Source organism: Neovison vison, chromosome 4, assembly GCF_020171115.1.
Source record: "Neovison vison isolate M4711 chromosome 4, ASM_NN_V1, whole genome shotgun sequence".
Lineage (NCBI taxonomy): Eukaryota > Metazoa > Chordata > Mammalia > Carnivora > Mustelidae > Neogale > Neogale vison.
The window spans coordinates 139,258,734-139,273,375 of record NC_058094.1 but is presented as its reverse complement, the minus strand read 5'-3'; the positions used below and the strand labels follow the sequence as shown (position 1 = coordinate 139,273,375).

General features: G+C 40.0%; 1 gene segment (V, D, J or C); it reads right to left on the bottom strand.

Moving 5' to 3' along the window:
* The window catches only part of LOC122904686, a 53,641-nt gene extending 38,999 nt beyond the window's left edge, over positions 1-14,642 (bottom strand). The window contains 2 exon segments of the C gene segment in view: positions 14,203-14,511; positions 14,600-14,642. Of these exon segments, the coding sequence occupies positions 14,203-14,511; positions 14,600-14,642 (352 nt within the window).

The window sequence follows — 14,642 nt, the reverse complement described above, 5'->3', positions numbered from 1 at the left end:
CACAGGTGCAATATACACTGCGTTTTGCATTCTTCTTCTTTCAGTTCACTTCATATTCTGAGCAACTCACCTTGTCACTAAAGCATTTTTTTATGTCACTTAGGAGCTGCCTGAATCTCTGCAAATTTCTTAATCTCTTTCTGCCTCAAATCCTCATCTGAAAATAGATGTGATAACAATCCTATCACAGAAGTTAGTGTACATTAAATAACTGAGAGACTTTCAGTCTAATACATGCTAATCCAGGTTCTGAAAATAGTAAACTTTTGATAGTAATTACATATGTTTTCTATTACTATCTTTCTTTCTATTATTACTATCATTTCACAAATTCAATATCCTCATACTGTCAACCATTATTATTTACACCAAGTTTTCATGCGAAAAACCTATGGTGAAAACTTTGAAGTACTAACCTTGAAAATCAGTCTCATATTATTAGTATTTTATATTTATGCATTTTTTCCATATTCCTGTTTTCCTCCATCTGTTCTCTTTTGCCTTTTATGATTTCCATATGGTTTTCTCTAAATGTACACATGACTTAAAACTTGAAACAGTTCTGCCTAAAACTTGTGTGTGTGGCTCTGTCACATACCATGTAGAGTTGATGGGAACTCTGGTTTGAGCCCTGCCTGAGGAGAAAAGAGAGAAAGAACCAGTATGGCTGAGTTTTCCTCCTGAGGAAGCTTTTCTATTTTCCCTCCTTTCCAATAAATACCATTTCTGAAGTGATTCATACTGGGTAATTGAATGTTGTGGAGGTGGAGGTCTGTAGACCAGAAGGCCAATGCCTACAACTAAGAGGACTGACTCTTACTATGCAAGAAGCTTCATCCTGGGAATGAAAAGGACTAAAAGACAGAAGGAAGGCACCCAAGGTCACTCTGGAGAAAGGTTCCCTGGTCCACCATGGCTGCTAGGAATTTCCTTATAGACCCTGTGTCTGTGTTTGTGTTTATGTCTGTGTGTACTTGTCTGTGTGTGTGCATGGATGAGTGTGCATATGCACTTGCATCACTTTCTGTCCTGCATGTTTGTGCATATGTGTGTCTCTCTGTGTGTGTTGTATGAAGAGGTAGCAGTTGTGTGAATGTCTCTAATTGGGGGAGCCCACACTTTCTACCTAACTGTAGCTTAAGGAAGGCTGAGAAACAGTATCTGAACTTTTTCCTTCCTATACTGTGAACAAACTCTTTCTTTCACTGAGATTCATAAGGTGTGATATTTCCAGGACATAGACAAGGATTTCAGATGCTAGGAGCCAAGAAGGGAGATAAATTATCATTTCAGACACATTCATGGAAAAATGTGTTTTCTCATCTTGAATTATTTCAAACATGGGAGTAAACAAAGGCAGAATTTATCTTTTGTTTATTATTTTAAACATTTTCAAAAATAGAGATTTTATTTTCTTTATTTTTTATAACTTTAAGAGCTTTCAATATTGAAGGCATTTTCTACATGATAGGTGAACACATTGGCTCCATTTCTCACTTAATCTTCACAAAGCCTACTAAGTGGGTGATTTTATTATTGGTTCCATATTTCATATGAAAAAATGGAGGCTTTGGACACACCAGTTATTTTATCAAAGGGCTGACATGAGTAAATGGCAGAGCAATAATCTGTGAGGATCTATGTCTAGAGCACACAATCTTAAATAAGATATTTTATTTCTTCCATACATACTTTTAATATATAATATATCATATACCACTATGTAATAAGAATATACATGTATATGTACATAAGTATATATATATTTACAGAGGGGTCTATATATTTCTCTCAATGTACCAGAATGTGTGCTTAGGATTCATTACAGGAAATTTTCTTCCTCAGTAATGCTTCCTGGGATTCATTGATTCACAGATTAATTCAGCAAGTGTGTATGGAGGTTGCACTAGAGACAAGGTTTGCCCAGACCCTGGGAAGGTCACCAAAACAGAGAAAAAGTTCCTACTTAGGAGCACTTGTCTTCATCTTCCTTCATGTGGCACCACACCTGGCCCTCATAGTCATGTCCATGACCTCAGTCAAGTACCCTCTCTCCATTTCAAGCCCCTTCTCATGCAGCCTGAACCATAGACACTCCCAGGAAATATCAGGAAAAGAACTGATATGTCCTGACTCTCAGGCAGAAGCTCTCCACAGGAGGCAATCAGGTCAATGAGAAGTTGCATCAGGAAGCCTGGCATCCTGAAGGCACAGCTGGTGGCTCTCTGCTTCTTTTCCCCTTGATTCTAGGATTGAGGTACGTGTCAGGAAGCACAGTGTGGGGGCTGAGGCTGAGGTTGGGACTGGGGTGGAGGTTGTTCTGTGGAAATGGTGAGAGTCCAGAACTGAAGAGAGGTTCCTGGGGCTGACTGTCAGCTCCTCTAATACTTTGTACATTTGTACCTGGCTTCGTCTACTGTGTTTTCTGGACTGTACACAAAGAATTTCAGTAGAGGGGACAGGATGTCTCAGTGCTGCCTATTTCTTGTTCTTATCATATTGCCTCTAAGCATGTATTTTAAGAGACCAAATACATCTGATACATCAGATACCCAAAGCCTAATTCTTTTTTTTTTTTTTGTACCAATAAATCACTTTTTTTGGTAGGTACAGCATTGAGTAATTATCCTTTTTTCTACTGTGGATATAGATATAGATATTTCTGGTTGTATCATTTTGACTACTAACTGGAAAGAGAGAGAGTGAGACAGAGATATAGACACAGATATGTAGATAGAGACAGATACGGAGACAGACACTGACAGATATGCAGAAACAGGTATGTCTAGCATAGATAGAAATATTGCAAACGGGTGTCAAGGAAGACTTTTCTAAATTAATTGTCCCAATTATTTCATGGTAAGGAGTAAAGACAGATGTGAAATTTAAAAGAAGTACTGGTGATAATTCTGAGTCCTCCTCTAGGCTGAATGCTTAGTTCTTGGATTTCTCATCTCTTAATCTCAAAGCAGTTACTGGGGAGGGAGCATCTCCTCCACAGAAGACAACTGGAGATGTTCCAGCTGATTTCCTCTGAATACATGGTCCGGGACCCATGGGGTCTATGCAAACCCTGACTTTTGTTGTTGTTGCTGTTTTACTGTATTGCTCACGATGGTCAGTTTTTCTCAAGGCTTTAAATTGTAAAATTTGGTACCTAGATTCAAACAATAGTATTTTCATTGGTTCTTTGACAATACTTTTTTGAAAATTAGTTTATTTTTAGAGTCATAAAGCTTCACAGATTAAGGTTTTTAAAACGCTGTTTCTTGTCTACATAACTCTGTAGTTTCTACCTTCTGAACAGTCTCTGTAGTACAGTTGTTTCCTTTTTTCAGTAAATAAAACAGACCACAGCCTTTGCAGAATTATTAGAAAAAGGCACTTTTGCTCCAGGTTGACACAACCCTGCTCGGGGTATAGAGGAGGGTGGCCATGGGATGGGTTTTGGCCCCCATCGTGCCCCCACACTTAGGCATATATGAGCAGGGCACACTGGTAACACCAAACAGAGGCTGCAATTCTGGGTTTGCTACAGGGAAAGGAAGTGTCATTATTGTTGATAACATATACATGTCATTTCTTCCTCATTCTGATTTTGGAGGGAGGTGCTAACCTTACCAATTGAAAATAGTTTCCTCTGGTTTGGAACAGCTTCTTTCAAGTTAGGACAATCTCCTTTTGCACATTGCTCATTGTTTCTGTTTCTCTGTCTATCTTCTGCTCATTCTCATGATGACATCACTATGCATGGGGAGAGAGTTCCTTCTTCCAGTCTTCCTCCCACCCTCTTCCAGCCCTTTGCCCTGCTTGTCTTTAGGATTGGTCTCTTAATCAGAACCTTCTTGTGCAATAACCAGGCCTGAACCCACCACCACTGACTCACACCATGCCATGGGATGTAGAGTTTCCACCCTGCAGCTTCTGTTCTTGTCAAAGCATCAATTCTTTCTGCCATGAAATATGGACATTTGCAGGATTCTCATGGTGATCATGAGATTTCCTCCAGAGACTGAACATCAAGCATATTATCTGGCAGCTAAATGGATGGAATTGCATTTTGTTCATTGCCAGCACCTTCAGAATGAGCTTTTCACAACTATTGAAAATCTCTGAACAGCTTTCTTCTCTCTGAGATAATCATACCATTTCAACATAATAGTCTATAACTAGGAATGCAAGTCAGTGGGAAATTATGTCAAACCAAACATTTAGGACAGGGTTAGTGACATCTGTGGGGGGTACACTGATATCCATCAGATTCCTTTTCCTCTTTCCTCTGATACTGAGGCATTATATAACAAGAAGTCTATAAACTGCTTAATACAATGCCTACCTAGTACATAAGGAGTTTTTGGTTAAAAAAATAGCTATTATTAACATCTTATCTGGAATATTTTGTTTCTTAAGTTTCCTAAAGAGCTTAACTATTTTTCTTTGAATGAACAAAGGAAAGAATCAAAGAAATCTATTGACCTATGGATTACAAATACTGACTCAACCACTTCCAGAATAAAACTAGATTTTTGGTAACTATTTGGTAACTTCAATATAAAAGTTTAAAAAAATCAAAGGGACAGAACTCACAGTAGATAGGGATGATAGGTTTGTGATCAAACATTTTCATACATGACAGAAAGGTAGATGAAGAAAGGACAGATGTCGCGGCCGGCGCGACAAGAGGGAACAGGTTTGAAGGATAGGAGAAGGAAGAAAGGGAATGTGGGGAACACGAGGGACACAGGTCAACATATCAAGCAAGTATCAAAGTTTATTTTGCAGAGTTCTGATTTATACCACACAGTAAGAGAATCGCCTTCTGTACGTCTAGTTTCTATTTTGGCCTGAGAATAGCTGGCCATGCAGAGATATCAGACAGCCTTGACTTTCGTGGTTTGGACTCTTGGGCCATAACTCAATATTCTCAAAACACAGGAGCCTTATTAACTTAGTCTTGAGACAGCAGCTGCAATGGCAACAAGCCAAACTTTACAATATTCCCATAACAATCCAGAGAAACACGGTGGTACTCTAGCTCGCCACCCATGAAAGTCCTCGGTTAAGAGGTTCCCAAGAACTGTTGCTCTATTGGGTTAACCCCTTCTAGGCACGAGGCTCCCAACGTTTCCCTCTTTTTGTTTTAAATGCAGAAAATAGATTTGTGCCTGTGTCAAAGCAGCTGACCTGCTCCACCTATTACACATACAACACCATATGATTGCAATTAGTACAATTAAAGTGAGCAATACACCGAATAGCCAAAAGGAATGTTGCAAAATGTTGCCAGGGTTAAACCCCCTGAGAGTTTTCAGGAATTGTTCAGCAATATTAGAAGGGTCTATAATGTCCAAATGTGATTGTCCGATGGCGTTGATTTGTGACTGTAGCTCAGCCAGGTCCAGGCTCAAATTGGTATGATGCCAGATGCCACACAAATGTCTCTGAACATTTTCCCAGGAGTGGTTATCTGCGGGTAGGGGCGTAACACATATGTGTTGATATCCTCCATGACATATTAATAACATTTGAGTCTGGAGCAAAGATCATTGATTTCCCAAATATTCTACTGCTTCTTCAAGGCCATCTAGTCTACTCAATATCTTTCTATCGATGGTCTCCTGAGTGGATAAGATATATTTCAAGACAGAGTATTAACATGTTCTGCAGTGTAAAGCCTCTGAGATAATGCCAAAGAAGAGAGAGTGGCTGTGGCTATTAGGGAAACTAAAGCTGCAATACCTGTTATAAGTAACCCAACAAATCGATGTGTTCGCTTTAACTGTTTTTCTAATTCCAAAGCAAACTGATATCCATAGTTAGCATACCAAGGTCTTGTAACTTCTACAGGCAATAACATATATGGAGGTTTCATAGTTACAAACACTATCATGGGACCTGTGCCTGATGAAGGCAGGGACACAGGTAGACAATTAGTTAACACACAATGGTCACAATGGGTATTATACAATAGATGTTCTTATTGAAAAGAGGTGAGAATTATTAATCCTGATCCCACTACCAGTAAAAAAGGTCTAGGAACATAGGCCCGCAAAGTCAGATTGAAGTCTTTTGTGGCAGTATAACCATTTCTGGCTATTTGCACTTTGATTGGTCCCAGAGCAGCAACCAGTTTCCAGAGTTCTGCATGAAACATCCCTCCGACTGTAAGCGGGGGGGGAGACGTCTTTTTCTTTTCCACTGATTTCTCCAACTCAGTGTCAGTGTTGCAATTTGTTGCCACAGGGGCAAGGAGTTGGCACCATCTCTCTGGCATCCAGTGTGGGGTGTCCTCATCCTGCAGGAAAACATAAACAAAACTGTATCCCCTGTGGAGGACAGGGTTAGGACCCTTCCAAGTGCCCATCAGGGGGTCTTTCCATCTAGTATAAGGAAGAGGAGAAAAGTCTGGATGCCAAAAGTGTTCAGCTGCTGTGCGACCTATATCGTTGACATTCAAAAATTTTAAACATAAGGAATTAAAATTAAATCCATATGAGGAGAGTATTTCACTGTTCTTTGTAGTATTTCTCCCTCTCTTAAGTTTTTTGAGATATGATTTAAGGGTACCATTAGCTCTTTTGACAATGGCTTGTCCTTGTGAATTATAGGGGATGTTTATTGAATGTTTTGATTTGCTTGTAAATAAATATTTTTACATTTTTGTAAGTCACAGATATCTTAAGAAGAAAAATATGTTTAGTCTGGAAGAGCAAACATTAGAGAACCAGTAATGTTTAAAATAAGACAAAACGTTAAAAGATATAACATTATAATTTTTTAGTTCATTTAGTTCCATGTTACTAAATCTGGTGAATGCAGTTTTAGTTAGTTCTGGAAATTTTTATCCATTTTAGTTTTAGGATTTTCAAGTATATCAAATATCTGTATTTGTTCTGAAAGTCTCCCATATGAATTTTTCTCTAATACAAAATTTGTCTTACAAGGGAATTACAAATACAATACAACAATTACAAATAACAAAACTCAGAATAGATATGGTTAAATTACCAGGTGATGACCTTATTAAAATATTAAAACTCTAGGAAATGTATAGAACTCTTAGAGTAGTGACAGCATTTATCCAAATGTAACCCAAGGTTTATTATTATTTTTTTTTCCAATTTATTTATTTTCAGAAAAACAGTTTCATTATTTTTTCACCACACCCAGTGCTCCATGCAAGCCGTGCCCTCTATAATACCCACCACCTGGTACACCAACCTCCCACCCCCCCACCACTTCAAACCCCTCAGACTGTTTTTCAGAGTCCATAGTCTCTCATGGTTCACCTCCCCTTCCAATTTACCCAAATTCCCTACTCCTCTCTAACGCCCCTTGTCCTCCATGCTATTGGTTATGCTCCACAAATAAGTGAAACCATATGATAATTGACTCTCTCTGCTTGACTTATTTCACTCAGCATAATCTCTTCCAGTCCCGTCCATGTTGCTACAAAAGTTGGGTATTCATCCTTTCTGATGGAGGCATAATACTCCATAGTGTATATGGACCACATCTTCCTTATCCATTCATCCGTTGAAAGGCATCTTGGTTCTTTCCATAGTTTGGCGACTGTGGCCATTGCTGCTATAAACATTGGGGTACAGATGGCCCTTCTTTTCACGACATCTGTGTCTTTGGGGTAAATACCCAGGAGTGCAATTGCAGGGTCATAGGGAAGCTCTATTTTTAATTTCTTGAGGAATCTCCACACTGTTCTCCAAAGAGGCTACACCAACTTGCATTCCCACCAACAGTGTAAGAGGGTTCCCCTTTCTCCACATCCTCTCCAACACATGTTGTTTCCTGTTTTGTTAATTAATTTAGTAGTACTTATTGAGTATTTTAGTATACCAAGGAAAGGCCTTATGAGTTAAAGAGATCTCATTTATAATTTAAATTTTGTCGGCAATTGCTAAAACCTTAGAAAGTTTTAAAATACATATCTAAATATAATTAGGGATGTTAAACATCTGATAAAACAAAACATAGAAACTGGGTTTTCTGGGCAGGCAAAGAGAAAACCATAACAGATCAATTAACCTAAGAAAATTTTGCCATTTTAAACAGAGAGAAAAACAGCTTTCTTATATCAGTGTCTCTTCTTTTTTATTATTATTAGGCATGCAATCTTAAGATAGTGGGTTTATTGGGTTTCCTTCCCATCGTGAATGATGTTGCAGACAAAGGGAGGGGGATCTTTCAGATGCTGTCCTGCTCGCATCCCTCGCGGGAACTTAGGAGCGTCTTAGCTAAGGTCTGTCCGTATAAACCCCGGACCAGGCTACTCCATGGAGTAGATGCCCGTTATGCCATATGATGCCACACGAGACTCAGGGTGTAGCCCACTCAGACTCCATAGCCGAAGCAGTGGAGCCTTACAGACACATTCACATAGTCCGGCACTCTTCAGATTCAGACAGGTTGGACACCCTGCCCTTTGGGTATCCCTGGCTAATGGGAGGTGATTAGTCTTACAGTTAATAAAGTTTTGTATTCTTAGAAACATCTTAATCTCTAGTGAAGACTAAGTGTTAACCAATTGTCAACTGTTACAAAAGAATTTTTCAGATGGCAAATTTATCAATCAGTTAAGTATAAAACATGTTTACCAACAGATTTAAATATTTTTATTTTCTTTGCTGTAATTAGTTAAAAGCACGAACCTATATTCGATACTCAATGCTTTAGCACTTTATCCTATCTGGAAAAGACCTAGATGTCCAACAAATTTGATTTCATTTGTCATCCAAGCAAAACTTTTGCTTTTTAGGTTACCAAAGACTTTGAAAGCTACTTTAATAATCACCCATTAAAACTTTGAGACAGACAATTAATCATCAATTTAGTCATCTCTTTGCTAACAGATTTTAACAAATAACATGAGCTTATTTGACCTGTAGTAAAAATTCTGAAGTTTTATATTTACTACTGTTAACTCAAAGTACATGTTTATCCTAATTAACCTGACAAACTTAGTTCAAATACTGATTTTCATTCCACCTGGGCCCACTCCACTTTGAATGTTTACCTGAGACATGGGTGGGAAGATCTGGAGTGGGGGGCATTAGGTCCAGGGGGTGCTCTTTTTGTTTCCCGACAGTGAAGAATTAACACAGGAAATGAGTGAGGGAGAAGCCCCCACTGTTCCTATTAGGAGGAGGACACTGTTCCTGTCCCCACTTTGTTCCTATTAGGAGGAACAGAGAAGGATAAAGTCAGAGTCCCCTTTGCTAGGGATGGCCCAGCAACCTGGGTATACTAGAAGTCTTATTTACGTAATTATCTGCAAGGCCCTTTTAGAGACCTTGGACCCTTTTTGCTTCATAAGGGCCTGCAATGTAGTGACAAAAAGAAAGTTTGTTTCACTGATTGACCTTGCCCCATGTTATTTTACTCCTGCTGTCACCCATCATCCTGGGCTCCTCTTACCTGACTGTCAGCAATTACGTGCCTGTATGTGTGCTCCCTTGAAAAGTTCTCAGGTCCCTATTCGGGTACCACTTGTCTTCAGGTCCCTGTTCGGGCGCCACCTATTGCAGCCAGTGCGACAAGAGGGAACAGGGTTGAAGGATAGGAGAAGGAAGAAAGGGAATGTGGGGAACAGGAGGGACACAGGCGAACATATCAAGCAAGTGTCAAAGTTTATTTTGCAGAGTTCTGATTTATACCACACAGTAAGAGAATCGCCTTCTGTACGTCTAGTTTCTATTTTGGCCTGAGAATAGCTGGCCATGCAGAGATATCAGACAGCCTTGACTTTCGTGGTTTGGACTCTTGGGCCATAACTCAATATTCTCAAAACACAGGAGCCTTATTAGCTTAGTCTTGAGACAGCAGCTGCAATGGCAACAAGCCAAACTTTACAATATTCCCATAACAATCCAGGGAAACACGGTGGCACTCTAGCTCGCCACCCGTGAAAGTCCTCGGTTAAGAGGTTCCCAAGAACTGTTGCTCTATTGGGTTAATCCCTTCTAGGCACGAGGCTCCCAATAGACAGAAAAGATACATCAATTATAAACAATGTGAGAAGCCAGATTTTAGTTGATATTACGAAGTGGCAGACATTTCTCTACTTTCTTTTTGTAAGAGTTAGGATTGGTTCACTACTGTACACGTGTTTATTGTACTAATGAACATCCAGAACACTGAATTGAATTCATCATAATACTGGTTCATAAAGCCCTGTAATCATTTATTGACACAGAGATAGAGATCTCTTTATTTTTTGCTACTTAGGTGGTGATGACATATGTAATAACTCAAGAAATATGTCAGAATCCCTCATTTACCTGAAGAACAAAAGCATTAAAAATAATGTATACATTCCTCTCTATTAAGCTAGTCAACTAGAAAGCACAACATTTAATGATAATTTCTCAATACTTGTCCAGTTTCCTGTTTTCTTACTGAGGGAACAGGGCACAACCTGTTCTGTTAAAGATGGGACTTTGGTGGCTTTGTGGAAGGTGAAAGGAACTAGATAAAATCTCCCAACTCTGCAGTTTGTTTTACTTATTTGGGGGCAAATATAACCCACATATACTTGATTACTACTTGATTTTTATTCTTTTGCTCCTCCACATGGATGGTGGACTTCTCCTTACCTTGCCCTGGACATTACGAAGTGGACCTTCAGGGATTGCACAGATGGTTTTCCTTATTCTCTGGTTGCTGTCTGGGAGAAGCCAATGGAAGCATCAGCAAGAGACTGGGAAGTGGAAGAAAGTGAGGTCTGAAAGTGAGGCCTCCCTGAAGGGGGCCTGCATTCTCACAGCGGCCGACATATGTGCCAACTCCTGCCATACCCAGAGGTTCCTGCTCAGGAAAAAGAGGTGCATATGGGAGAACTCATTCCCTTTTATACCACTTAACCCACTGGAGGGATTTGTTTCTTTTTCCCAAGGCCCACTGGCTTGGAATTCTAGTGTCTAAGAAAAAATGTTTTTGTCAGGTGACATGGGGATGGTTTTTTGAGCTTCAGTTTCCACTGGCCAACTTTCCATTTGAAAACAGGGCAAAGATTCCCATGACTATTTCCTCAAAGGTCCATGGGCACAGAACAATGGGGTTGGAGGAGTGGAGCATTAATCCTGAAGAGAAAAGGAGAAATTTCACAGTATTCATCCTTTGTGCCCCTCAGCATCCATACTATTAATTTGCCTGGGGGAGAAATCCATGCCCCCACAGCAGGAGACACAGGGTCATACTTGAAAGCGTATTTTCCTCTCCATCTCCAGATGAACACATGAGGTTGATTTTCTAGCAAACTTCTATGAAAGGCTTTCAGGCAATAATAGTGGGAAACAACTTTGTTGAACAAACTATGGTTGTGTACAATTCTGCTTTAGAGGGTCTCATTCTCTCATCTGCAAGTAGACAAAAGGGATTTTAAAAAATGAGGAAATGAAAATACAGTGTTAATAGGAAAACTCAGTATTGGTGTCACTGTCTATACCTGGTATCTGTTCTGCAGATGGGGAAAGAAACACTCAGGCCATGAAGTTACACTGAGATCCACCAGCATGAACCTTGTCTCTAACGGCACATGGAGTCAGTAGGAATCAGCAGAGAAAAAAGATTTTGTTTTGTAAATGAAGCAAAGTTTGATGGAGAGGGGGAGATATAGTGGTTAAAACAGAGACTATTCCACATATTTCTAACCATCAGATGTCACATGGTACATCTAAGTGCTCAAAAACATACAAGAATTTTAATATTAATTAACATGTGAATTCTGTTTAACAGTAAATTTCTAAAAAAAAAAACAACAACAACAAAAAACAAACAAACAAACAAAAGCCATACAGGTTTTCTATGAGTCAATAAGGGTATGAGTGACATAGTAAAAACTCTCTTGTTCCCAACATTTGGAAGTGACCTCTCTAGGTTGTGCCCTTTTCTCTACCCAAAACAGTGTTCCTGAACCAATTCTGGGGAGTGGAACATAAAGAACATCCAACACAAAACAGTGAACATAGATATCCAGATATCCAGATGTGCCCAGGAATTTTCAGAATTATGATTCTTAGAAAATGACTCTAATGTAACAGACATGAATTTTTCACAGTATTAACGTGTGGTCAGTTAGTAATACATTATAGAACTATGGAAACTATCATTTTATGGGGTGCCTGGGTGGCTCAGTGGGTTAAAGCCTCTGCCTTCAGCTCAGGTCATGATTCCAGGGTCCTAGGATCAGGCCCCGCATCGGGTTCTCTGCTCAGAAGAGAGCCTGCTTCCCTTCCTCTCTACCTGCCTCTATGCCTCCTTGTGATTTCTGTCAAATAAATAAATAAATAAATAATCTTAAAAAAAAAAGAAACTATGATTTTATGAGATGTTCTTAGACATTATTCAGCATTAATTTCATAATATAATGTTGCTTCTATTAGTCAAAATCATTGTGTCTCACCACCTCAAAAATGAAATAAATGAGTTGAGCCCAAATCATCAGGATATTTCAAGCATCCATCTATGCAAAATCCTCCACCCGTGAGGTAATGTGAGCCCCTCTCTGATAGTCAAAATGTCAGTCTCAGTTCAGCAGACATCAATGGAGTCAACACCGTACTTGGTCCTGTACATTCTAATAAGATGCTTTCAGTGTTGTTAGAATCAGGCATTTAAATAACCATTTAATTAGCAACAATTTACTTAGGATAGGAGGTTTTGTTGGTCTCTGGATGGTTTGGCTTTACTGTTTGTGGCCAAAGTGTCCTTGGTGAAGCTTAACTTATCCACAAGGAGAAGGACAGCTAGAGGAAATGACTCCAAATATGACTGGTTTTTCCCTCCACATAGGGGTGGTTTGCTCCACACATAGGGCCACTCTCTTTTTAGGTTGTAACTCAAAGACACTACAGACCCATGTTGAAAACTGAGATTTACATTGACCTGGGATGACTTCTCTGACAGTGTCTTCAAATGTAGCTAATTTCTTTCTAACAAAACTCTAATACTCAAGTCTCAGGGTCACTCCCCTATGGAATCAGGCACTGAGAGGAAAGGGTTCAGGGGTATTAGTATATGGAAAGACAAATGCAGGAATATCCCCCAAACAGAGCAAAAGTAAGTTTCTGTCCCTCCCCCTCCACCACCTCCTGCACATGGTGGAGGTCTTCCTCTTGACCCAGGCGTCATAGAGGAAAGGGGTGTTGGTCTTTTTCACAATCAGGCACGTGTTAAATATAAATCTCCAAGCAAAAACTCAGGGAGACAGATAAGGAGTTAATGAATCTGAGGGATTCATTACCTATAAACTGGGCTTTCCTTTCAGCAATCATGTTTACCAGTGCTATTAAGTTGTACATAAACTTTGTTTCTTCAATTGAAAAGGCATTTAATTCAGCTGAGACTTCCTCAGAGAGCTTTTTCTTTCCCCCCACATATGGCAGCAGGTGTTTTCCTGTTTGAGACTGGAGGATCAGTAATATAGTATTTCTTTTCCTTTCTTTTCCCTCAAGTTGACAAATTTTATAAGAAGTTAGTAAACAAAGTGATATCTTATTGGTATCATTTTGTTTTATTACAGAGGATCAACCCCATTACTGTGGTAGTTAAACTACCTCCCTGCACAGATGAGAGAACAGAAGTCCAAGGAATACAGCCCCCAAATCCTATATGCAGTAACATTCAAAGAGAATTGGGAAGTGAGGGACCCAGGTCTCATCCAGGGCTGTTGCATCAACCTGCCTGAGGATCATGTCCCCCCACATGAGTTGAGCACCAGATATGCCAGTGCATGAGGGTGCTGAGACGTTAGTCCTACCAACTGTTTGCTGTGCTTTGCTCACTGAGTCTCTTCTGCAAAGTTATCAGCAGTGGGCAGGACAGCAGTTTGAAAACTGGAATCAATTGTCTACAACCCATTTCAATTTTCAATCATTTTATGGTAAATCTCTCTCTGAAATGACTTGCACAATATTTTATTCCCACATTCTTCTTTGGAGATGGCCAGAATCTTCAAGCGCCAGCCTGTCACAGCTCTGTTCAGTAGAAATAAAGAGAAGCCACAATATGAGACTCATTTTCTAATGTTGCATTTTAAAAAAGTTAAAGAAACAAATAAATTCTAAGATTATTATATTTGCTGTGAGATATCCAAACCAGGATTTCCCCATTTCTAATCTGAAGGTAGTAGTATTCCTCTCAGGGGCGACTTTTTTGCTCAGGGACCTGGTCAGAGCACAGGGCTGTGGGATGCCCAGGCAGCGCAGTAGTACACGCCCTCGTCGCTTTTATCCAGTTTCAGCACTGACAGAGTACAGCTGTTGCTATCCTTGCCCTTCTTGGCATTGACTTTGTCCACTTTCATAGGAAAATCCCATTGCACAGTGGAACTGTACATGTCTAGATAAAGGAGCCTCTTTGGTGCCGTACCATCCTGGTGGCGGTACCAATGGATATAGCTGACCGAGCTGTCTGCTTGGCAATCCAGAGAAGGTGAACTGCCCACGCGTGCCACCAACAAAGCAGTCTGACTTAGCTTGAGCCCTGCTCCACCGCCTGCCAGGGGAGAGGGGAACAGCGGTAAGTCAGTGATGGACAGGAACCTCAGGGTGTCCCCTGCAGCAGGGAACAAGTCAGGACTTACCTGGAAACAGGAGAGCACACAGGATGGCAAGGGGACCCAGCAT